At 37.1% G+C, this 27,297-nt stretch overlaps 1 protein-coding gene across 1 annotated transcript; it reads right to left on the reverse strand.

The window, feature by feature from the left end:
• mmp11b (matrix metallopeptidase 11b) lies at positions 1 to 26,706 on the reverse strand. The gene is made up of 8 exons (XM_077232819.1): positions 26,435 to 26,706; positions 16,695 to 16,993; positions 10,364 to 10,507; positions 7,923 to 8,056; positions 5,189 to 5,427; positions 4,901 to 5,105; positions 3,466 to 3,726; positions 1 to 1,839 (listed from the first exon to the last, which is right to left on the reverse strand). The coding sequence occupies exons 1-8, from the start codon at positions 26,576 to 26,578 to the stop codon at positions 1,712 to 1,714; spliced, it is 1,554 nt and encodes a 517-aa protein (XP_077088934.1). The 5' UTR covers positions 26,579 to 26,706; the 3' UTR covers positions 1 to 1,711.
• Positions 26,707 to 27,297: the final 591 nt, after the last annotated feature.

Here is a 27,297-nt window from a genome sequence, read left to right on the forward strand (position 1 = left end):
TACAATAAACAAAAAAGGCTTTTATTGGAGCTGGAAATGTAATACAGTTCTTTTTACAAAATATTTACACAGTAAATGGATCATTAAAAACAATAACAAGAGAAAGAACTGATTACATGTCAAAAATTATAATAACTGAATGAGAAGTGTACAGTTTCCTTAGATCAAAAGCCATCATTACCCAGGCCATAAGGATTACATACCTCAGTAGCCCCAATATGCAAAAAGTTTGATTAGAATTACACAACATGTGCACCAGTGACCTGCACTGTAACATAGACATTATCACAATTGAAGAAGAGGTCTTCATAAGTCTTTTACACACTGACAAGCATTGTGAAATTTCCATTTCTCATCGAAAATGAATGAAATCGCTGTCGGTCTGAAGAGTTGCACTAAATTTTAAAAATGTTCAGCTATATCTACAAAGTCCACTAAACATTGGTAACTACATTTTTATCACCTATATTTGTACCAAAAGTGCCTCTGAACTTAAACTGCTAAGGTAAGTAGATATGTGCACTTTTATTTTTAAATATTTAGGGCATTAAAGGAATCATTCAGATTTAATACACATTTTAGCAACAGCACCTGGCACGCTTTCTATTACCAGTTCTTCTAGTATTCCCACCACTGAAAAAGAACAATTTAGATAACGTTACAACTCAAAAAGCACATTTTTATGGAGGAATTACTCTTTCTATTAGCATACCTTTCTGCTTTAACCCCCTTAGGAATCATTTGTCTCACAGACTTCCATTGTAAGTGCATTATAGTTAATGCATTTTATTTATTTTATTTTATTTTTTGCTTGTTTTTTAAGGGCACAATTATCTTCTGTGGTAATCAACAGCATGTAACTGTTTTTTTAACCCATACAATTCTTCAAATTTGTCAAATAATTTATCTAATGGCATGGCACAATATGGTATTTTGCTCAAAAAATTACTGGTTTCCTAACACTATCAATACTGCCAAAAAATATACAAAAATAAATAATCAATTACACAATACGTACAAAAAATATTTTAAGGCCAGAATTTCCTGCTTTTCCTGAGAGTTGAGAGTCAATTTGTTGCAGATGAGAAGCAACAGTCAATTTCCGTACATGGTTAAAGGGATAGTTCACCCAAAAATAAAATTTCTGTAATCATTTACTCACCTTCATGTTGTTACAAACCTATATGAGTTTATTTCTTCTGTTGAACACAAAAGATGATCATTTAAAGAATGTTGGTAACCAGACAGTTGACCCCCATTGACTTCCATGGAATTTTTTTTCCTACTGTGAAAGTCAATGGGTGCCTTCAACTGTCTGATTACTGACATTCTTCAAAATATCTTATTTTGTGTTCAGAAGAAAAAAGAAACTCATAAAGGTTTGGAACAACTTGAGAGTAAGTAATGACACAATTTTCATTTTGGGGTGAACTATCCCTTTAAGTGGCGCAGATTTAGCATCTTGAGTGACAGACTGAGTAGATACACAGTATCTGCTTGAAACCACAGAAAAGTGTTTAATCCAGTGGTCAGATATGGAGACTGCATATCTGACACTTTATCTGACTTTAGAAAATAACCCTGCTCGAATAACTACACTTGAGCTTGCTTGATTCAAAACTGTTTGTGGGGTACAAGTTGCACTAGGTGTGTGAAAAAGATAAACAAATTAGAAACTAATTTGCTAGTTATGCCTAGTTGCACCCATGATTCATCGATACAGGGCTGCAGAACAACCGAAGAAATCCATGCCAATATATCGTGGGTATCCCTCCAGAACCCTCACTTCCACTGGGTCAAACTTCCAGTACTGCTTCCCTCTCAAGAAGTGGGCGAAGCCTGTGGCGAGATAAGGAACAGAATGGCTTTTAGTTTACTTTTAGTAAACTCTTATTTGCCATCAAGAATAACCTTTGTAATTTCAAAAAACATTTAAGAAACTATGTTTACATGCACACTAATAATGTGTTTATAATGATATTTAGGTAATACAACGTATTGCAATGACAACTGTGATGTGAGTGAGTGAGTGAGTGAGTGAGTGAGTGAGTGAGTGAGTGAGTGAGTGAGTGAGTGAGTGAGTGAGTGAGTGAGCGAGTGAGCGAGTGAGTGTGTGACTCATGTAAAAACAATACCTAGCTCAAATTGACTATTCTCATAATCATAGTAATACTCACAAAATACAAGCCTGTAAACATTTTAATAGCATATATTCCATTCTGACCAAAGTGTACATGTGCTTGTGATGTACACTGATGACGTTGTCATGCGCAGATTCGTAAACATAGTGGTAAAGGTATTACATTTTTGGGATTCTGAAGAAACCGAGTTCATGTTGACAATGTTGCACGACATGAATATAATAAAGTGTTTTGATGGTCAAAATATTGTAATAAAGACATTTGTAAATTAAAACTACTAACACAGCTACTGTATGTGAGGTATGTAAATAACATTGGTAAAAAAAAAACTAATTTTTTTTTGTGAAAAATCAGAATAATGAAAATTGCATACACAGTGAAGAAGTTTACTCGTGTCATGTGAACATCTTACTGCGATTAAAGGGTTAATTCACCCAAAAATAAAAATTATCCCATAATTTACTCACCCTCAAGCCATCCTAGGTGTCTATGACTTTCTTCTTTCAGCCAAACACAATTATATAATTATATAACACAATCATAGTCATATAAAAAAATATCCTGGCTCTTCCAAAATTTATATTGGGAGTGAATGGTACCACAGATTTTAAATCCCAAAAAAGCACATCCATCCATCATAAAAGTAATCAATATTTTTAACTTTATAAACTATAATCAATGGCTTCCGGTAACGGCCGTATACAAGTCTAGTTGCGGCAGAAGAGTGAACTCCGATGACCCGACGCATGACGTATTGACGAACACAGAAGCACAGAGGATAGAGCAAAACAAAACACTGGTCACGAATTAGAAGTCTAAATTGTTTGAACCGCTAGAGCCATCTACTCTCACCTAAGCTTACGCTACTCCTACATCATGCTTCAGGTCAGAGATCACTCTTCCACTGGAACTAGACTTGTGCACGGCCGTTCCCGGAAGCCAGTGAATATAGTTTATAAAAGTTGTAAATATGGATATTTTTCTTACAAAAACGCATTCAGAAGGCCTTTATCAACCCACTGGAGCCGTATGGATTACTTTTATGATCAATGGATGTTCTATTATGGGCTTCAAAATCTCAGGTACTATTCACTCCCATTATAAAGCTTGGAAGAGCCTGGATATTTTTTTTAATATAACTCCGATTATGCTTAAATGGAAGAAGAAAGTCATATACACCGATGGCTTTGATGGTGAGTAAGTTACTGGATCATTTTCCTTTTTGGGTGAACTAAACCTTTAAGTCCTTAACTCTGATTATTGGGAAAAAAACACATTATTGGTGCGCATGTAAACTTGGTCCATGTCTCAGTGACAAACGTACCGAATCGGTCCTGGAAAGCAGCATCAATGTCACTGGGTATGCCTCTCCAGTCTCTCATGCTGCGAGGGTGGATGCTGTCTACACGGTTTTCCTTCAGGTTGAATCGCCAGTAGCTTCCTTTTTTGAAGAAGTAGATCTTCTGTGCCTTATCTTCCCCCCACATAAGGGCTGCCTCGATGTCGTTCACTGCTAGACCAAGTCGGCGTACCGAGTCCGGCCCTGTGATCTGCCGCTCTGCATCAAACACCCAGTAACTCTGGCCTACAGAGACAGGAGTAGGTGAGAGAAGTTACATTAAGCAGCGGCTGATGAATTTTTGTAAAGCTTGTAAAGCGGCTCAGTTTACTGGATAATTAGGGCAACAAAGGATATCTGGATTATAAAGTGCAATGCATTTCATGCATGCTTGGAATTGGAGAATTGCATGCTTGGGATTGCAGGATTTCTATTTTTATATTTAAGGAACATTAAAGGAATGTTAGGGGTTTAATACATCACAGCATCTGTGACATGATATAAAAAGTAAAAAAAGCTCAAATAAATTTGCATTGTAAATCAAAGTAATATAACAAATGATAAAACTTAAAATGGTACATACTGTAATATTAAACCTGTCCATACCCTATACCCCTACCCCATATTTCAACTCCTGTCATAACCATGTAAAGCAGTAAGCACGATCAATTTCATGCAATATTCACAAATACTTCTACCAGAAATGACTGTTTACTTGAAGAGAAATATGCCAGAACTCATAACCAATTCCCTCATACCCCAGTTTCTCTCTTTCTCTGGTATCTTCTTAATTAAAATTGTTGGATCATTTTTTGAAAATATTATTTGCTGGAGTTATTCCCAGATCTTTCTTGTAGTTAAATGTTTTTGAGTAATTTGACTGCATCATGCTAAAAGAACTAGTCTGTTTAGAGCAATTTCTTAATGATTTGTTTTGGCGCCAGTGCTCCCATGAGAACACACCACGGAATCCATCATTTTCTACCATTCATTCATTCATTCATTCATTCATTCATTCATTCATTCCACTCACTCATTGAAAGACTTTTTTTATTCAGCAAGGTCATATTAATTTGATCATAAGTGACAATAAATACATTTACAGTGTTACAAAATAAATGCTGTTATTTTAAACATTCTATTAATCCCAGTTTGCACAAAAATATTAAGCAGCAAAACTGTTTTCAACACTGATTATAATCAGAAATTAATGATTACTAGAATGATTTCTGAAGGATCATGTGACTGAAGACTGAAGTAATGGCTGCTGAAAATTCAGCTTTGCCATTTAAAATTGTAATAATAATACACAATATTACTGTTTGTACGGTATTTTGAACAAATAAATGCAGACTTGGTGAGCATAAGAGACTTCTTTAAAAAAAAAATATATATATATATTTATTTTGAGACAATTTACCTTGGAAAAACCAGATATTTCCAGACTTGTCCTCAAAAGCAGCATCAATGTTGCCTGGGATTCCTCTCCAGTGTCTGGATGCCAGTGCAGGATAACCAGCCTGGAGTGTACCATCACGGATCCGCCATGCATAACCCGACTTAAAGAAAAACAGCTCGCCTCGGATCATGGATACAGCATCAAAGTCGGTTTGGCAAGCATCAGGCTGGAGAGATAGGAAATAAATACAAAAAATTAGAAGGATTGCCAAGATTCCCAAGATCAAACAGAATCAGCCATACAACTCACCACTGTACTTTCAATCTCATTGGTCTCTGTGACTTTGGGAGGTCTCTCTTCCTTCTTCCTTCTATCATCCGAATGTTTGGATCCATAGAGGGACTGTATGCCACGCTTGTCATCTTCACTCAGTTGGAGTGGGTAGGAGAAGGTGTAGAAAGGAGACATCACTGCGCCTAGTTCCATGGAGTGCTGCAATCCTAAAACATGACCAATCTCATGAGCAGCCACCTGGAGGAGGTCAGTACCTAGTAAAAAGAAAGAGGATTAAAAAAAAAAATATATATATATATATATATATATTGAGTGATTCAACTGATTTGTTCAAGCACACTGATTCCTTCTAAACAAGTGACTGGCTTTATGAGAGTCATGAACCATTCTCTGAACCGATTAGTTCGATTCATTTAGGTACAAAACAAGTTACAAGCTGCATCCGAAAGCTTAAGAATGTTGCCTTTGGATTGTCTGAATGTTCCATTCTGTGACAGATGAGCTAATAAAGATGGCATCTGAAAGTTGGGGTTGGTGGACAGTTTGTGTGTAAATACAATATTGTGTATGTACTATGTACGCTTTTGACCAACACTTTCCACTTCTCATCTCATTTCTAGCACGAAAATACTTTTGTAGTAATTAAATATTAGTTTAGTTATCACCAAAGCTCTCTCTATTTTGAGTCCTTTAAGCATTCACTCAAATTATTCAAAAACACTGATTCAGTCAGAAACGCCACTACAGTGTGTTGTGCAAATAATGATTTTGCTTGGACTTCGTTTAGAAGCATTTTTGCACAGTAAAAATGAACAAAGTATTTTGGAAATATGGAAATATTGAAATGTTTTTGTTTTTTAAATGCGCAAGAAAGTTGTTCAAACGTTCTTTTGTTGTACAGTTGAATAAAAATGCTTAGTTGTTAAAAAAAAGTATATTTTCTCTACTACACTGTGAAAAAATTGTGCAGAAACTATTTTTGCTCAGAAATGGCTAAATATCACAAATAATTACAAAGAAACACAAACATTTTGAAGTAAAAGTTTGAAATAATATTTTCCTGTAAAACATACTGTTACACCTGTTTATGTAGCCTATTGTTTTTCTATTGCTCTGTGTTCCTCTTCTCTCCCCTGATTTCTAATAGGTTGTCCAATGATGGGGTGTACGAAAGTCATTGGTTGTCCAGTCGGGGCGTGGTCTTTATAAGGACGCTTCTGGCACTCGTCTGTGAGCTCATTGTTGGATCGGTCGTACTCGCGTTGAGAGCTCCGGAATCCCTCCTCCGGCCGATGATCAAATTAGTGTGTATCGGTGAAGTTACTTAGTTTAAGTGAACGTTTGTAACATCTGAACCTGTTTTCCCCATGTCTAAACAACACATCCTAAAAGTGTGGAGCGTAGGGGTGTCCTGCCTTGTTTGTTTTGAAATTGGTTTGAGCTCTGTTTCTTTGGCAGGGAGTTAGGTAAGCTAAATGTATTTTCTTTTGTTATTGGATTAGGTTATTAATTCTCTCCTCTTTTCTTTTTATATTTGTTTTGTTTGATATATTGGCCTTTGGGGCACCCTGAAGAGATGCTCTTTATTTCACTTGTTATTTCTTAATACATTTATTACCTTTTTTGCTTAGTTTTGTGTAGTTTGTTTGATTATCGACCGGAGTGACTCGTTGCTGGGATTCCATTACCTCAACCTAACTTATTTATTACGCCTCTTAAAGGGTTAGTTCACCCAAAAATGAAAATTATGTAATTAATGACTCACCGTCATGTCGTTCCAAGCCCGTAAGACCTCCGTTCATCTTCGGAACACAGTTTAAGATATTTTAGATTTAGTCCGAGAGTTTTCTGTCCCTCCATTGAACATCTATGTATGGTATACTGTCCTTGTCCAGAAAGGAAATAAAGACATCATCAAAGTAGTCCACGTGACCTCAGGGGGTTAGTTAGAATTTTTTGAAGCATCGAAAATACATTTTGTTCCAAAAATAACAAAAACGTTGACTTTATTCAGCATTGTATTCTCTTCCGGTTCTGTTGTCAATCCGCGTTCACAAGGCCAGTGACGCTGCTGACGTAAGACGCTGCTGACGTGTTATCTGGTGCGTCCGTGTATTCGGGTTCAAATAAATATGTCTGGTTAAAAAAAATGCAAGTCTTCCCCTGTGTCGAAATCCTTAGACATGTTTGCAAAGATTGTTTTGTTTACAGCGTGTGTCTCCCTCAGACTGTAAACGAAGCTCGGGTGCACCACATAACACGTCAGCTCGTCTTACGTCAGCGGACTCATGAAAGCGGATTGACAACAGAACCGGAAGAGAATACAATGCTGAATAAAGTCGTCGTTTTTGTTATTTTTGGAACAAAATGTATTTTCGATGCTTCAAAAAATTCTAACTAACCCACTGAGGTCACATGGACTACTTTGATGATGTCTTTATTGCCTTTCTTAACAAGGACAGTATACCATACATAGATTTTCAATGGAGGGACAGAAAACTCTCGGACTAAATCTAAAATATCTTAAACTGTGTTCCGAAGATGAACGGAGGTCTTACGGGCTTGGAACGACATGAGGGTGAGTCATTAATGACATAATTTTCATTTTTGGGTGAACTAACCCTTTAAGAGTTTTCCGATTTCCCCTAGAGGCGGGGCGTAATACATACTCTTTGGGTTTTTTTACAACAACGAAAAATCTTTTTTTTTTTAACTGCAGGGCACCAAGTGAACCAGGATTCTCACTAACCCATACTGTTGCCCACTGTCCAAGACTCATCGTAGTCAAAGTGAATGTCTCCCTCCCGGTACGTTCGGGGAAAGAAGGCATGAGCCAGAATTCCTCCTGGACCATCAAAAGGAAGATTGTCTCCATGCCAGTACCTGAATGTGAAACACAGTCTCTCAGGCAACAGGACAATACCAATGATTCTCATTTTCTTTTTTCATCAACTTGCCTAATGAGCTGATCACTGAAAATCATTTTATAAGCACACTTCGTATGGAATGGGTGAGAATAATGGCCTGCATAGAGGCATTGCTGTAATACCATGCAACTGTTCCACATAGTACTGTAACTGTCACACCTCAGTAACTTTCCTGATTCCCTTGTTTTTAATGGAATGCCAAATTCCACCCTGGCTAAATGGTACTGGATAAACCAAACCCCAATTTTTCATTGTGAAATGTAGGGAGGTTAAATTACGCACATTCTAGCAGGATCATATATCTTTAAATCTTGAAGATCTGAAAGGTCAAAGAAGGCCACTATTCTGGCTAAAACAAACCCTCAAATGTTCGGTCAACTGCTATCCCATTGATGGAATCTGAGATTGAGTTAGAACAAATGAAATTGGTTTGACTAGAGCTCCACACTTAACTACACAAATCGACCCAGATGTTTTGCTTTATGCGAGATGGATCAAGATATTTCACTCTGCTTTGAAGAAAAGCATTATCCCACATTGGAGCTTCAAACGTGTGTATCTCAGAAAAACAATAGCTGTATAGAAGTGCTTTAATAGAAATCCAAGTTTTCATATGGACTTTAGTTTTCAAACTGAGAAAAAGAAGTGCTGCAGGGAGCGAGAGCCACTGGCTTGAGCAAAACATACAAAAAATATATTAAAAAAAATATATAAAAAAATTTATATTGGTCTGATCATGATGTGTAGCTGCATAGTGTAAAAAGTATTAAAACGCAGCTTTTTAATGACAATAATTGTGTTTCTACACCAAATTGTTGTCAAGATATAGTCATAAAAATTAATTTGAGGAAATGAAGATTTTAAAAATTTTCATACATTTTAGACAGAATTGGGAGATTATATTAAACAGTGCAATAAACAATTAAGACATCAGTAACAGTTATAATGCAAGTAAAAAAATACTTATATTTAACAATTTTACTAAAGCTTTTTTCTACCGAACTATGAAATGATTAAAACGTAGGCTACTCGGACTGACTTTTCTGGGGGAACGTCAGGAGGAATGTTGTTCTCGAGCTTCCGAATTGACGTCTTTCTGCAGTTGAAACTCTGATTGGGCGATTACATGAGAGATTAAACATTTCGGTAAATTGTACGGTATCTTTCAACATACCTGCTTATAATTATTCATGTTTTAGTGCTGTAACTAATGATAACATACAACACAAAAGGATACAAAGGTTTTCTCTGAATTGCGTTTTTCCTCAAATGACTCATTACTAAATAATATTGGGGGGGGATTGTGGTATGCGCTTTGTAATAATCTGCTACCAAATAAAGTCATGCTTTTTAACATTCAGGTTAGTTTTTCAAAAAGAAAGAAATTGTGGGATTGATTTTGAGCCGTAGTGTTGCGTGTCCATATTTAGAAATCAACCCCACGGGTGTTCCGAGTTATGACTTTTCTTATATGGGAATTTAAAACGTAACACACGTGCATGAATGGACGTGCAGTGTAAATTTTCAAACCTATAATCCTAAACCGACACCCTCTCTAATCTCCCACTTCTAGAGGAGATGAAAAGCGTCTGTGTTTGACTAGTGAAGTGGAAACTTTTCCTCTTTGTGTCAATGAACACACATCTCTCAACTGACAATGTGATGTTACAAGCTCAGTGAAATGAGAGGCCAGAGAAACAGTTTTCATCAATAAAATACAGATTTATAGAATATAAAGTGAAAGTGAGCAAAATTAAAAGTATAGTTGCTAAATGTGTTATTTTTTTCACTGCAACATTGTCTTTGATGAATCTTGGAATGCAAACTTGCAAAACTTGCAAACTTTAAATTTGTATTAATCTTTTTAAAATATGAGTTTCATGGACTATGAAACATTAAGTAGGCTAACTTTTCAGAGCTTTTTCTTCGAAATTGAAAAATATAATAAAAGACTATTGAAATATAGTCTATATGTAAATACATATAGAATATGAAATTTAGATATGACAGTTCAATTATGTTAGCCAATCACAACAGATTGCATTTACATACGCCGAAAGGTGCAATAAAAAACATCAAACCGGGTGCAAAATATTCATGCATTAATTATAATGCAAGACTCCTTAACTGGACCTTAAGTGAAAAAAATAAAATGACAAAATATTTGTGACCCCTTTAAACACATCAACAGTGAGGTCATCATGAATTCTGACACATGCAAGGCACACAGTGGATAGTGAAAACAACTTTTTTTTTTTTTTACCTGTTAAAGTCGATCATGATATCCGCCCGTCCGATGACGACCTCAGTAAAGGTGAGAGGGGTGACGTCACTCCAGGCCTGCAGTGCTTCCCGTAGCACTTCTCTGACTTTCTCTAAACTCATCTGCCAAGGGGTCCGCATGATCCTGTAACACGAGCGCAAACTCTCATAAACGCTCATTACAGACCACCCATTTGGATGAAAGTGCATGACCTCCATAATCCCCTTTATTTAAACATGTTTGCTACCCTTCTTGGTGAACTAAGGAACTGGATCAGAATCTGTCTTTTGTGAAAAGCCAAGCACAGTCTGAATGTTTGCCTAGTTAGGCACGATACCCACTACTACTACGCTCTCTGACCACAATCACAAAACAAATGTGATACTTGATCAGTGTGTGACAGTGATGGCACCCATATCGATGGTACCCCTAAGTGCTTGAGCATTGTAGAAATACATAGCATCATATTTCACCACTCTTTTGTTTCTTGTCATTTAACAATATCTTAATTCAAAACAATTCACAATAGACTGCACTAGTGACAATTTTATGAAGAGCCTTTAGTAGCATTCTTCCTTGAATTAGATTTGCTTCCTCCCGAAAAACAAACAATTGTTCTTTCTATTCTTGATTAACAGCTTAGATTTTTGAATGCTGTTTAAAAATTAAAATGTATCCCTCATGGAGCGGGCCCAGAGGATTATCTTCTCTCAGATGAAAGACGACCTGCATTATAAAGCTTGCTGAGTGATGGAGACATGCATGCTTATTTTCACAAGCAGAATCCCCACCGAGCGCATTTAAACTGGTGGACCACAAGTCTGTATCATGTTCCACAAAGCTTCCCTCTGGTGCATTTCATTAAAAAAAATAATGAAATGATTTAAAGCAGCACATCTGAAGTATTGTTTAACTCCTGACCTGCAGCTATAGTGACTGGTACCTCTATGTTGTTTTCATGCATGGACACCTTCATGCTTTGGTCATTATTAGCTTTGTGGGACGGGGGATCGCCATGGGGTTGCATGTTGGAGCCACAGACCATCTCAGATCGTGGGGCCTCTGCCGTCTGCAAGCCCAGACAGGAGCTATGACAGCGGGAGAGAGACCAGTCTGGTAGTCTGTGGATTTAAAAAGTTGTCCTGCCATATTCGCTGTTCCAATGAGAATTCTAAGATCATGTTCTTAACTCTTGACTCTCGCTACAGTCACAATAGAATCAAATTAAACCAGGTTTAGACTAGTGACTTTTAAAAATCCAATACAGTGGCCCCAAACAAACTTAAAGTCAATGGTTTTTAAACTGGGGTCTGGGGACTCCCAGGGGTCCACAAGATGCCTCTATATGGAACTCGCTGCACAGATGTCGTTCATTATTATCCACTAAAAGTGCATTCACACTAGACTTTAAGGGTCTATTCACACCAGGAAAGTCCGCTAGTTCACTTGCTTTGGTCCGGACCAAATACAGTGTTGATTTTTTTTATTTATTTTTTGTGTGGTTCACTTTCACACTGCCCTTTTTGCAAGTGAACCAAAATTTGTAAACAAAACCACACATGTGCTAAGGTCATTCATTCATTGCACAGAAATTCCAACCAGAGTTCATTTGGAACCAGACCGAGACCACCTCTTCAGCTGGGTCTCGGTACGGTTGTTTGGTCCGAACCCGAGTGTGATTGCTGTATTCACACCTGCCCAAAAGATCCGCACCAAGAGGGGAAACTACCTTAAGTTGGATTCAATCAACTTAACCAAACAAGACAGATGTGAATACACCCTAAGAGTGTGTTTACACTTGGCAGGTTTGGTTCGATTAAAACAGACTCTGGTGTGATTGCTCTGCTTGTGCGGTCAACTTGAATTAGTGTGAACACTGCCATCCAAACTCTGGCGGGGACCAAACAAGTGATCAAGACCCACCTTTTTTATAAAAACTGTTGTGCGGTTCGACTGAAATATGAATGCAGCACAGATCAAATACATCTAAACAAAGCAAAAACAGGACATGACATCACAAGATGCGAGCCTAAGAAAGGATAGAATGCTCAAGCATACCTGTTTTTCTGGTCATAGGAGATGCATCTGAACCACCATCTCATTGCAAGAGATCTTTGTTTGTGTGTGTGATGGAGGGATTCCTGACATTGTTTTGACTCCTTTACACATTTTATAAGCTCTTCACAAATTTTCAGATGGTCAAAATATTATCATACGTACGCACATTCAATGAGCGCATAATTTAGCTCAGAACACAGTTCCGTCGCAAAATACGTTTTTTTTCTATTTTATCTTTAGGTTCTGTCTTAAAAATGACAGAGTGAACATTAAGCGAACCAGGACAAAATGTATTATTTTGTTTTTTCACAACCTTTCAAAAAAGGGCATTTTCCTGGCTCATTGCATTTTGTTCTGGAACCTGGTGTGTTTTCTGCCTTAGTTTGGTTCGTTTAGGCATATTTGAACACGGCAATCACGCTCGGATCGGCACCAAGGGCCAGATTTACTCTACAGGGCAAATTAGCGTGAGAGCGCAATTCCAAAAAAAGCACTGATGGGAGTGGAAAGTTCTGCATGTGATCTACTGACGACGCACAAATTAAAGAACACAAATGCAGTCAGATAATTTCCATAAAGACCAACGCAATCTACCAAGGGCAGCGCAAATTAGCGTCTGGTTTAAGACATTCTTTTTTGGGCGTTAAATAATAGCACAAATACCAGTAAATTGGCTAGCGCAAACCTTAGAAAATCACCTTACATGGTTAATTGAAAATATTCTCCTCCCATAAATTTAGCATCTGAAAGGGAAACTCCTACAAATGCATATGCAATAAGGTCAGCCGCAAAAATAACTGCGTCCACGCCTTTACAGCACTGATTTTTCACTGCTTGTCTTTAGTAAATCCTAACAGTAGTTGATTTATCAATCAGAGCAGGAATCAATAAGTGCATTCATAAGTGTTTGCACAGTGGTTCCACAGTGAGTAATGGTGAAAAAAGACAATGTTTTCATTTAAAAATGTAAGATATGTTTACAAATACATGCATGGAGCTTAAATATACTGTGGACTAAGTATCATAGTCATTTTCATTGTGCCCACATTGAGAAATGTTACGTTTTTTTTCATTTAAGGTTAGCTTGTATTATAGTTTGCATGCGTTTTGTGGCACTGTCCCATTTAAGCCCATCTTTAAAAAAAGTTAATTTATGAAAATAATCTTCTCTACAAAACAATTTATGATATAATGATATTATGATATATTTATTTGTAAATTAATGTAAAATGAATCACAAAACATTTAGTGTTTGCAGTTCACATGCTTAATTCTTTAGCAGTCTATCTTTCTGAAAGGCTAATGGTTTGACCTAGATTAGCTTTGAACAGAAGCTAATAAAACTCACCTTTCCATTTAAAGGGAAAATTATGTAAAATGATAAAGTACTATTTGTTCATACACAAAAATAATACATTTATCTATTATTTCACATAATATCAATGTAGTTGCCAAAGAAATGGCTAAAAATGGCAGAAATGTGTTGATTTCTGAAGGGTCCCGAAACACCAAAGTTTTGGGGTGACTTTGTGTGAGGTCCCCTGAGACAGCATGCACATGGATGGGGCTAACTCAACATTGCCAAATGTGATTGGTATGCAATAAAAAAATGCCAGGAAAGTAACAAATCACTGGATTGGTTAAAATAATGAGCAGCATAAAATATTATTATTTATTTTTTTTAATTTGACTTCAAAGTTGAAAATGGGCTTACGGTACATAGGGACATAGGGTAAGTGTACCCATTAAGCCTGTGTACCCTACACAGGCTTAATGGGTACGCTTACCCTATGTCCCTGTTTCGGAAAAAAGCAAACGATCTACAGGTCTAAAAAGATGCAAATTACTTCAGACCCCAAAAAACTGCACACATGTGACATGAGAAACACATACTCATTAAAACAGTCATTAAAGTAAAGAAACTCAATTGAAAGCGTGGTAGTGGGGGTAGGACAGGGCTTGGTGTTTTTGAGCTCACTGTGCACATGTACAGTCAGTCATTAAGTGAGGGGACAAATTACAGAGGACAGTGAGGTGCTATAGCTCATAAACAACCTTCAGAGACGTGAGTCATGATAGCACATAGTGACACAGCATTAGAATGGTGCTGACTGGGGTATGCTGGGAATAAAGTATGTTTGTGTGTGTTGCTGTCTTGACTGATGAGGCAGCATCTAGGTTACAAATTACACGATTGGGGGGGGGGGGGGGGGGGGGGGTCTAATGGTCATCTTTCAGGGTGTAACACGGTTGAGTTTGTCTCGTTCAACCCAGTTAGCTAAATGTCAACTGAGACTAAAAAAAAATGTTGCTATATATTTGTTATATGTACATTTTAAAAGTGATTAATAATTGCAAGGGATGGACCGATATTAAAATTCTTCATTTTCACTTTAAAGTCGGAATGAAATGGAAATTTCACGTCAATTATTGGAACCGTCTATTTTCTAAACAATTTTCTAAATGTTTTTTTATTTGCTTTTTACCTTAGAATTTTTAATTAAAATGCCATTACTCGATCTTCCAGTAAAACGACAGACTTCTCTCTGATGATGTATGCTGGACACCAATTGTTTATTCTGTTTAAATCCCACTTCTTTCTTATAATAGACAGAAAGCTTGCATTCAGATCTGCCTCCATCCAATAAATAACCGATGCGTAAATCCAAGACCCTATTGAATTTTTTTTTCCTTTTCCGATAATGTAGTTCTGTATGTCACAATATAGAAGAAAAGATCTGTCACTACTTCCCTGCTGCCCAAAAGACTATTTTTCTGTTAAGACTTCCGTCTCTACAGTATGCAGACGTAAAGACTTTGCCCTACAGCAAAGTTGGTTGATTTGGATGGAGAACCACGGGAGATTTATGGGCTGTGATATTTTATGGGAAGGACCATAAATCAAGGGGCAGTTTTAATCATGGTTGTACGCCTGGTTTTCTTTGTCTAGGCACTCATCTCACCCCCCGCTGAGCAATGAAGAGAAAAACTAGAAGCATTTGGGCTCCGCTGCCGTAACACACATGAGTGCTCTGAAATGTAACATCTTCTCCTGATCTTCTCCTGATCTACTGACTTGAGATTACAGAGGAGTCCTGTCCGGTGGGAACCATCTTAGACAAAGATGTGCGAAGCAAGTCAGTCAAAACATGAAGTGGTGAGCAGACAACTACAACAGTAGGGTCATCATGTCAATCAAAAAGGGTTCTTAAAGGGATTGTTCACCCAAAAATGCACTTTGCTGTCACCATTTATTCAGCTTCATGTCATTCCAAACCTGTTTCTTCTGTGCAACACAAAAGAGGATAGTTTGAAGAAAGCCAGTGACGTTTAAAACAGCATTGATTTTTTTAATCTATGTACAAAAAAAAGACATTTTGAGACAATTTCAAAATATCCTTTATTCTGCAGAGGAAAGGTTTTGGAATGACATGAGGGTGAGTAAAGAGTAATTTTCATTTTGGGTGAACAATCCATTTAAAACCCAATACAATTCAAATTGACTTGAAATGCACCTGTCCTGTGAAAACCCAAATAAGCAATAAAAGAGAGAGAGTGTGTGTGTGTGTGTGTGTGTGTGTGTGTGTGTGTGTGTGTGTGTGTGTGTGTGTGTGTGTGTGTGTGTGTGTGTGTGTGTGTGTGTGTGTGTGTGTGTGTGTGTGTGTGTGTGTTAGTGTTTGTGTGTGTGTGTGTGTGTGTGTGCGTGCGTGCGTGCGTGCGTGCGTGCGTGCTTGCGTGCGTGCGTGTGTGTGTGTGTTTTAAATCAAAGTGGGCTTGGTATTTCTAGCTGTGTTCTGGAGCCATGCAGTCCCGGGTCTGAGACAGTTTACTGCTTCTAATTAAATGGGAGTAATGCTGAAATGAGTGTGTGGTCTTCTTTACAACCGATAAGAACTATAGGAAATGTAAGAAGATAAAGATAGAAACATTCTGATTTATTTCCTAGCATATCCTGCGTGGGCTGTAAAATACTGTATTTCTGCCATAAAAACCTAATATTTCATTTAAAAATACACACTTTAATAAGAAAAAAACACTTAATAGATTCAGTCAGATGTGTGTTGACTAAAGCTAGAATACTAAAAATAAGCTATATCATAGCCTCAGTGAGGCCTTTGTTGTGTAAAGGCTCAAAATGGTACATTGGCAAATACATCAAAGTCGTTTTCTCCCATTTACGATTTTATATTTCATTCATTTTATGTCTATCATCTAAATAAGTGTAGGCACAGCAACCAAATACAACCGCAACCACCATCCGTGCAAGTCTTACTTGTATGTGAGGTCTGTTTTGTCCCAGCGTCCTCCAAACAAATCAAAGCGTTTTCGACGATGACGGCCCCCAAGCAAACCTACTTTGTGGGTTGAGAAATGAAGGGCGTTCCCTCCCTTCTCTGAGGGGTAGTCTGGGACTCCACAGCGAGGCCTGTTCCAGAACTCAGTGTCATTCTTGGGAAGAGTCGAGTGTGGGTGCACTCTCTTATTGCCAGAGTCTTCACTCGGGGTATCCTGAACATAATGAAGTTGGTTCCTCTTTTTGAGACCATGATGATGGATCTTTTGAGGCCAGTCCTGTCAACACACACACAAGCTGTCAATCAATTGCACCTTTGACCAGAAATACCTTTTTTTTCTTAGATGCTACACAATTTAAATGGGTTGGTTTGGTTTGGTTTTGAGGTGTTTTTTTCGGGGTGTTTTTAAGGTGATGCTATCAGTATTGTTAATTAAATTAAATTTAAAATCCTAAATGAAAATTAAGAATGTTGTTTAACCATCAAATTAGTAAGTTGAATTTAAAACTGAAATAAAATAAAAATAAAATAAAGCTCAATAGAAATATTTTTTTTAAATTAATAAAAATGGCAAAATTACAAAAACTACATGTAATGTAATGTAACTAAAATATCAAAGAAACCAAAATAGGTCCCACTTTATATTAAATGGCTTTAAGTACTATGCACTTAGATCGAAAAGTAGGTACAATGTATTTATTGTGTTCAGGTTGTATTGTAAAACACTTTTGCTGCTATTGAGGTGTGATACGGGTAAGGTTAGGGTCAGGTGTGGTGGTATGGGAAGGTATAAGGGTGGGTTAAGGTGTAAGGGAAGGGTCAACTGTGTAATTACAAATGTAATTACATAAATTAATTACAGCTGTAATTACATGCAGGTATTTAAAAAATAATATAGCAATGCAAAAACATGTATGTACACAATAAGTCCATTGTATCAAATTATTAATTTCAATGTTAGTACATAGTAGTTAAAGCCACTTAATATAAAGTGGGACCCTAAAAGGTAAAAAAATACATACTTAAACTATAAAATAAATGGCAATTCAAAATATGTAAATAATACTAAAATAGCAGTGGTTTCTAAGCTAAAAAAGCTTAACTAAAATAATAGCTGAAATAAAATAAAATATGAATATTAAATATGAATAATGTTTTTAAAACTAAAACTACTAAAACTGAAATGAAAATAAATTACTAAATACAAATATTTAAAGTAACACCAGGTAACTTTTCAACCTTCATAATATATTTCCAAGTCTCTTGTGATGGTACATCGACTTACAATAGGTTGAATGACACGTCTGCCATAGCCTGACGGGGTCTGTAGCGTTTTTAATCGTACTTTTAAACTTCGGGTTTCGGGTAGTAACCGGCGAACAAAGAGAACTACAAAAGTCACCTGCTTTACGGCATAGCAATATACGTCACTTCCACCGCCACCGCCGCTTCCTTAAAATCGCAGGGCTGTCAATTGTCACGCATTGAGCGTGACAGTCACTGATTTCGGTCTTTTGTCACGCTCTCCCGCCACACATTGTATTTCTCACGCTGAAAAACTATTTGTAATATATTTAATATGTCGCAGCGCCCAAAACTCTGGCCGCGCCGCTCTCACTGTGGAACAGGCATGAATTCAAGCGCGTCTCCTCTGGTGTTGTTCGTCAGGTGTTGTTAGCCAATCAGAAAATAGCACTATTGTATCTGGGTAACATTTAACGCAACAACCAATGACACCCCGTAGTCTGGGGTGTTTTTTTGTCTGCCTGACTATGTTACGGAAGCTATCTTATCCTCCGTTTATCTTCATGAATCAGGTAATGATTACTTGTCTTGCCTCAAGCTGAAATGCAAATCGATTTGTAAAATTTGCAGATTTATTTATGGTAGCTTGATATTATAATATTGACGATATATGGTTATTATCTACCACTCAAAGATTGCATTGAAGTATCATATAGATTCAGTAAAACGGTAACCAATAGACTAGGCTACTATAATCTCACTGGCTTGTAAACGTGATCATCGCGATCATTTGTCGTTAGAAAAAAAATAAAACCCATGAAATTATATTCATATGACATGCTGAAATATATGCCACTGTACCTGGGATGAAGACATTTCACACGCGACGCAAGCAGAACACCTGCATGTGACCTCCTCCTACAGTGTTCAGGGCTATCATGGTTGTCAACAAATGCACGATGACAGAGTTTACGACAGTAGTAGAGGACAATGATGTTTCCCAACTGTAGGGGGACCCCGAGAGCAAAAGTTACCTGGTGTTACTTTAAAAAATAATACAAAATATGATAATACAAAATTACTAAAACTTAAACAAAAATTAAAATGTAACTAAATATAAACTAGTATAAATAAATCTAAAACTAGTTTTTTTATTTTATTATAAAAAATATAAATGTTAACACGTTTCTTTTGAAAAAGCTGATAAAAAGATAATAAAATTAAAAATAAATACAATATTAGTAAATAAAAAATGCTTGGGTGCTTGCTAGGGTTTTCTGGGTAGTTTCTAAGGTGTTGCTCAGTGGTTGTTTGGGTGTTCTGGTTGGACAAACAGTCAGGTGAAGAGGGCAAATAAGGCTACATTGTTGGCTACATTGGGAGCGGTCAAATTATAGTTATGCAGCAGTTGGTTTTACGTCACTGATAATTCGCAAGAAGCATTATCACAGTCAATTTCCTCAACCAAATTTCAAGGAAATGGTTATTTTAATGGACTGGGAGGTTAGTTGCCTGAAGGGAAAGTCAGAATAACCCAATATCTCTCTTTCCCCAAACCTCTCTACTCCAGCTGTGCTGGTTTATTCTCTCTCTCTCTCTCTCTCTCTCTCTCTCTCTCTCTCTCTCTCTCTCTCGCTTTCCTTTTCTATACCTACTTCTCTCTAATTTGTGCATGGTTAAGAGGCCAGGGGTGGTAGAGGGTGAACTATTTTTTTTAAATGCTTTTAAAAATCCTTCCGTCACTCGTAGCCATAAGGAGTCTTTTAAAAGCTGTAATTTAAGTACAAGATATATATAGACAACCATAAAACATTCAGAAATATAAAGCAGCATGTCTGAAAAGAAAAAAAGCCATTTGTTTAAGTGTTTCTTTATCACAGAGAGCAGGTTGGACTACTATATGATGAAGCGAGTGGCTTTAAAGTGTATAAAAATGAGTGGCCATGGATGTTTTTTTTCTTCATTTGCGGTAGACAACAAGCAATTCATTACAACTCTTCAGTTAACACAGTGTCCAAACAAAATTGTAAAACGACCAGGGATAAAATCTTGTGACCACGACAAAGAATGAATGACAGGACAGTTAATCTGTCTTTATCTTTTTTGTTGCGCTGGCTTGCCCCGCCCACCTTAAAATCTCATTGGTTCAAAAGCATGTTCTAACATTATAGAGAGCTGCTGCCGTGATGATGTATTTTTGTTGGCCAACCCGTAAGATAGAATCACCAAAGCCCGTCTACGGATATTCTGCTATCTGTCTAACCATATTAGACATTCTCTGGAATCACCCTGGTTCCTTTGACAAAAACCAATAGGATCTTTACATTTTCTATTAGATTATTGCAGAAAAAACGTGGCCAACAAAAGTTATTTACAAGTTTTGTTCATCATGAAAATCTTCACAAATTAACACAACTTTAAAAAAAAATTGAAGCCTTTAATACATTGCCAGAAGTAAAAAAAAAGATAAACGTAGGCTATAAATGAACTACGCCATGGTCACATGACTTCAAAGTCACCATTACTAATCTTCCGTCAACTCTTTAAATCTTTATTTTGAAGCCTTCCGGCGTATATCAGATCAGCACACTCCTTTACTATTTTTAAATCGTATCTTAAAACATTTTTTTTCCCTTGTCCAGCACTTTGGCCAGCTGTGCTTGCTGTTTTTAAATGTGCTATATAAATAAAAACAAACTTGAAATTTGAACTTGAAACTATTTCAGAAACTTTTTTACTGAAATTTTGAGTTTGAATAGTGTACAAGAGCGTGATTATAAACACTAATGAGCAGATTAGTTTTCCTTTTCGGTGTGGTGACGTTAATATCCCGACAACCTCTGTAGTCCCATTTAGCCACTTGTTAGCAAGCACCTTTTCAAAAGTATTTTTTTTAATTATTTTTTAAATCTGATATATTTTACGTCACAGAATAAGACATGAAAATAACTTGTGTTCACCAAATACTTAATTTCAAGCATTTAACAAAAAGAAAAAAAAACATTCAAAAAACCCATTGACTCCAGGACGATGCTTAGAACGCGGTGTAAATCAAGACAATTTCTAACAAATAAAAGGAAAAACAACCAAATATTTGTGGGCAAGTTGAGACATAGTACCTTGGTAAAAATCCACTGACATGTGAACTTGATAGCGTTGCTAAAACATGACCCCACACCCCCGGCAATGAGGAACCGCACAAATTCCACAGATAGAAGTGAAGAATTCACCGCACTTTATCTACTCTCAGTTTGTTTCTCAAATCCGCTGAGTGTGCATGGACTTTCCATGGGCTGAACCACCATTAAATGGTCATACATGTTGAAAGCATGTAATTTAAGCAGTCTCTAAACAACCTGAAGACAGGCAAGTTTTTTGTACAACAGTCAAGATTGTTTATTGTAGAGCAGTCAAACCTTTCAGCAATGACAAACTAGCCTCAAGACTACTTAGGGAGCGACGGAGGTGGAAGAAAAACACCCGGGTGTCTCAGGTTCAACGGGAGTCAAGGGTCAAAGGTTAAAGCCTAAATCAATAAAACAGACCCCTTGGGCCAAAGTAAACACGCATACTCCCATTTCAAACCAAAACTCAGCAGACAGCCTATGTTTTTTTCCCCTTCTAGAAATTTTAAACTGATAAATTCTGTATAACCAACACACAATTCCAAGTACTCAAACGTTTATGTTTTTTTTTAAAGAACTCTCTTGTGTTCATCAATGCTGCATTTATTTAATCAAAAATACAGTAAAAACCATAATATTGTGAAATTTTTATCAATGTAATGTGTCCTTGCTGAATAAAAGTATGAATTTATTTCAAAGAAAACAAATCTTATACTGAATGGTATAGTGTACATAAACTTTATAAAAAAGTCATAGAAATACTACGAACTCTATGATCCAATTTTGTTACCACATTTTATTATATGCTATCAGTATGTTATAAAAGGTGGAGGTGCTAAGTGCAAACCAGATGGATCAGGTTGCTGATGTAATGACACATAAGTGTATATTATATCAGCTGAAATTGATAAGCATAAACTCAAAGCCAAGTCTCGTAAGTAACAGCATGCAGCCAGAACATCATTATTTTCTCAACAAACATCCCAACTATCAATCTATAATTAGATCTTATGAAACACTGCTCCATAATTATAGTGAATCTAAGAGCTAAATTAAACTTAGACCTGTTGACATGTTCATAGAACACAAAAGGAGAATGTTTACAAACCTTACAATTTTTTATACACAACTCCAAAAATGAAAACCAAGAATGGTGTGGTGAACTGTTCCTTTATGACTAACTCAAAAAAAGATTAAATGTCACTGCACTATTGAGGGACTGTGCTGGGAAATCTTTACTTTTAGTATTAGATCGTGCCAACAATTTACCTCAACATGCACACATCTCATTTTAACAATAGGCCCAATTTAAAGAACATTTTCTCAACCAGACATTCCTCAAGTCTGGGCATATTTTACAGCATCCACCTGCATGTAGTGAAACATGTAAAAATGGAAGTCCATTCGGAAAACCCCCTGAAACGGCGGCAGAATTACCACTGCAGCCATATAAAACAAAACTGTTGTGCAAATTTTTGACATTTTTATGATACCTTCCTGACAGATATATGCCTCTCATCAGCTGAGAAACAAAAACAACTGGGAATTATTTTACCTTAAGCGGTAGTAACACCTTTACGTATTCAAACATCAGGTATTTCTGCCTGGGGGAAGATCTGGCATGTTCTAAACCATACAGAAGAACTATTAGTTTTAACACTTCCAAATATCCAACATTTGGGAAACATTTTAATGTAAATTAAAACAACTAGGCTGCATTTCTGCATAAATGTAATTCACTGCTCATGTTTACCACCATGTTCACCACCAGCATGTGCATCTGTAGGTCAACAGGCCAGTGGGTAAAAACTCTACCATGATACATTATGTTATGCTGAAACGAAACACAAAGATCCTGAGCCGACGACAAGCCTTTGGAGGAAATCCAGAAGAAAAGAGCTGACATGTCAGTGCAAGAAGAAGGTTAAGGGAGAGTTGGCGTGCCTGGCATCGTGCCATCTCTATAGGGTTCTTGAGGATAACCTCTTTGTTTGTAGCCGAATCTTTCTCTATGGGGCATCCGAATGATGTCACCAACTCCTGACAGATCCCTTACATTCATCAGCACAGCCGGCACCAGGAGCGAAACATTATGCGTTTCCAAAACAAACTCAAACGCCTTTTTACATTCGGATGACTGTTTACTACTGACTCAGCAAGCCCTAAAAATACAGCCAACAGCACTTCCTATCATCCTGCTTTTCTGGCTTGGCTATTTAGTTTCAGTGCAAGTATGATACAAACATCCTGGCTCTGGCTCTTTGTCTCTCTCAAACATGCCATTGTCCAGAGAAAAATTACAAACAAGAAATTCCATTTTCTAGCACTCTAAAATAGGCCACAACTAGAGATAATGAATAAACCAGAGGAAATCGAGCAAGGGTAAATATTTACATGCAGAGACCTCCAGAGATCTGCATTCTTTTGGGGTTGTATACATAAGTTAAGTGATTACACTGAAAAGGAAGATTGTTCAGTGGGAACAGGATAGGGATGATGTTGATGGAAGATGTTCATGCAAAAAGAGTGTGGCCTAGTGCATCCAAGGCAGACCATCAGTGTCTACTCTAAGTCAAGGCTAGGGAGGGAAAATACTAGTGCTTATAAACGTTTTAATGGTTTCTACTTGTCAACTCTGAACCAATATCACATCTGATGTATTGCCAGGAGAAGCCATTAACTTGAAATAAAGGTATTTCAAGAGCATAAGTTCTTTTTTCAGTAATTTCAGTAGAGATAGGAAACAGCTGGTGAGAGGTTTCTAGATGTAAAGGTCAGGTGACAGGAAAATGGGGGTTTGAATCAGAAACAGGTACATCACGGTTTCTGGTGTCAATCATTCTCTCATTTGAGCCTACGGGCAAGAAAGCTAAACCAAACCGCTCCACAGGTGGTGTGTTGCAAATGACCCTGACCTATAGACTTGACCCTCTCTAACCTTGTGTGTCCTTTTTTCTCAAATATTAAGATTGGGTCATAAGGATAACCAAAACTAAATAATTGGTGCTGATTAACAAGGGTGTCTAGAATGGGTAAGAAGATCCTTTCCTTTTTTGAAAAATTTTACAAAGGTTACATCCCGGATTTTGCGCGATTCAGAACTGAATTGAGAACACGTTTCAAATTGCAATTCAATTCTTGAATTTGAAACTTGATGCGCAGACTGCAATTCCAAGAAAATAATATAACAAACTTTTGTCAAGACAAATTTTGAATGTCGGCTTTCAATTCAAATTGCAACTCATGATTTTAAAGAGGACAGAACAAACGATGGATGGATGGATGGATGGATGGATGGATGGATGGATGGATGGATAAATAGATAGATGAAAATCCTGTATTGTGTGGTCAATTCGATTCAAATTCTAGCTCATGATTTGAAAGGGAATTCGGAATTTTGCATAAACTTGTGGATTGCATATTAGTCATGTTTGGTTAGTGTGTTGACTGAGTTGTATAATGTTTTGGCAGTTCTCATGGAGCTTGTGATGCGTGCACAATGGACATCAGCTTTTCTTTTTCTCAGGGGGGTCAACAAATGCAGTGGTAGCTATCTGGATCCTTCCATTTTCCTCTCTGTCAGCAAACACAGGGTTTGTTATCCTGCTCAGCGTGCCAGATGACTTGTCCCTGCCTGCATAATCTCCTGCTCCTGCTTTGTCAACATTCAAGAACAAATTGACAGCACATGCTCCGCATCAGAGCTGCCTCTCTACTTTCAAAGATGAACAATGTTTTTTAAAAACGTCTGGGAGCTGGTTTGATTGCAGGTGCCATTCCAATTTGATTGACAAATTGGGTCAAGACAAACATAGAATAAAATGAAGGTGTTCTTTATAGCCAGATGCTTTGACAGCATAAAATGTTTCATTGTTATTTTGTGGTAATGCTTTGGGTTCTGAAACAAAGACAGTGTTCAGTTGTTCTCCGCCCTTTTACAACTACTCGTTTCTGCTCTTTCATTCACAGTTTCAAATAGATGTGTGTTTTTTAGCCCGACATTTTTCCTGGAAAAATCTATGGATATTTGCCAACTGGGTTACAACAGCCATCTGTAGTTCTTCTTTGTCCACTTCCTCTAAGCCCAACAAGCCCTCTCTTTCTTTGTGCAAAACAAAGTTCTTATAGCCAGATTTTAGTTCTTCTAGGATCAGCAAGAAGTTTAAACCATAAAGACTACAGGACAGTTATAGATCTTTTCTGAAACCAATTCAACATAAAAGAGCTGGGTTTGGTTCTAAAGTATAACATTCAGCTATATGGATTCAAAGGCATGATCCTGACAAATCAATGCAAATTCACTGAATTTATTTAACAACGGCTATTATGTATAATAATAATAATAATAATAATAATAATAAAACATTTGCACCACATCCTAAATGCCATCAGATGGAGCGGTTGAGGTGAGTTGATCTATAAAAGTAAATTAACCTATTTTTCCATTTTCCAAATAAGAATTGTATTAACTAAATATTTACTTGGCTATGCTAAGGTTCATTATAAATTGTTTTAGACCCTTAGACATTATGTTTTGGTGTTTTTGGAAGCCAGTTTGAATCTGTGCATTCATACACAAAACGCTGCCTTTCACTTACTGCCAATGACTCACTGACCCAAACACACTACCTGAAACAAACATCAACATTCCAATAGTATATCCCACCCTTTAGACAAATGCAGATATGCTAAACTACACTTATTAACATTTACAACAAACTTCTCGATGGCACAGTCATAAAAAATATAATAGAATCCAATAGAATAGAATAGAATCGAGACAAGCTCTTCAGATTCTTAAGTTGTATGAGTCGTTTGGTAAATGAGTAAAACAAGTCAATAAATAACTAAATACCTAAATAAAGAACATTAAGATAATACTGGTAGCAGCATAAAATGTGAGTGATACTAATCAAAGTTTTGCTTTTTGAAAGACAAAAAAACTTAATATTAATCTCCACTGTTACAACTGTGACAGTTGCCACATATTTCAATGATGCAACTATAATGTAAATGAGCTTTGTGATAAAAAAAAAAAAAAACTAATCTCTGCTGGTCAGTGGTATTGCCTTCTTTTCTCATCGACACAAGTTGTGTTTATTGTAGCTAGTAAGCCTAGCAGATCCCTGTGAAACAGGTGAATGGTAACAAGCGTGTAATAAATCATGTTCCAAGAAACGTGAACTTCATCACTTGTTCACAGTGAAACAGATGCGTATATGTCAATATTTGCGTCTCATTCGTTTATATATTGGGGGGGGGGTTCAAGTATTTCTTTATTTCAAGTTACTTATGGTAATTGTTATTTTCTGGATGTAGTCTCTTAAAATAATTTTAAAATCACTCACCGCAGCAGGTTTGTTGTACCTGTAGCTGTTTCCGTCTGGAACCGGTAGAGAATGAATGCACACTAAACAGAATAAGACTGCAACGACAAGCTGTGCAGATCGCATCATCCTGCTGTGATTCAGAGCCGCACGCAACACCTGCATGCGCGCGGGACACTTTACTTGACGAGTGAGGGAGAGAGCGCGCGCGCCTGTCTGTGGAGCTTTACTGTGACCAAGCGCAGACTAGCCGAGGGATTTATACTCTCTGATTTCTTTGTTCTCTTTTCTTCAAATTACACTTGTCGTTTAGGGGCTGGAGTGGCAAGTTCACCGGCAATCACGTGACCCAGCCCTCCATTCCTCTGGCGCGCTCCGTCGCGAGAGGGGAGACTGTGGGTAGAGAGAGCAGGATTGGTTTTCAGTGATGTGGTTTAGCAGGAGAGGTTTAGATAGGCTAGTAACCCTCCTCTCTAACAGTTGGATAAGGTAATAATATGCTGTTAACATTTTGTCAGTCGTATTATTAAATACGTGTCCGCCTGCTATAGTGTTTATTTGTGATTTTAAGCCCATTTCTAAAGTGCACCTGTTCCATTTAACCCCTATATTATATTATAATAGTGCATATATAAAAAATGAAATATAATATATTCAAATAATAAATTACTTGTAAATGTATTTCTATATATATATATAGAGAGAGAGAGAGAGAGAGAGAGAGGGAGAGAGAGAGAGAGAGAGTTTGTGTGTGTGTGTGTGTGTGTGTGTGTGTGTGTGTGTGTGTGTGTGTGTGTGTGTGTGTGTGTGTGTGTGAGTGTGTGTGTGTGACCCTGGACCACAAAACCAGTCACATTGGTCCATTTTTTTTAGATTGAGATTTA

Source organism: Siphateles boraxobius, unplaced genomic scaffold, assembly GCF_051911475.1.
Source record: "Siphateles boraxobius isolate OS27281-9 unplaced genomic scaffold, OSU_SipBor_1 18, whole genome shotgun sequence".
Classification (NCBI taxonomy): Eukaryota; Metazoa; Chordata; class Actinopteri; order Cypriniformes; family Leuciscidae; genus Siphateles; species Siphateles boraxobius.

Excerpts from the sequence above, each read along its gene's own strand:
- mmp11b (XM_077232819.1), bottom strand. The coding sequence starts at position 26,578 with ATGCAGGTGTTGCGTGCGGCTCTGAATCACAGCAGGATGATGCGATCT. Across the intron at positions 16,994-26,434 it reads GGTACAACAAACCTGCTGCG|GACTGGCCTCAAAAGATCCA; the intron begins GTGAGTGATTTT and ends GTGTGTTGACAG. Across the intron at positions 3,727-4,900 it reads AAATATCTGGTTTTTCCAAG|GCCAGAGTTACTGGGTGTTT; the intron begins GTAAATTGTCTC and ends CTGTCTCTGTAG.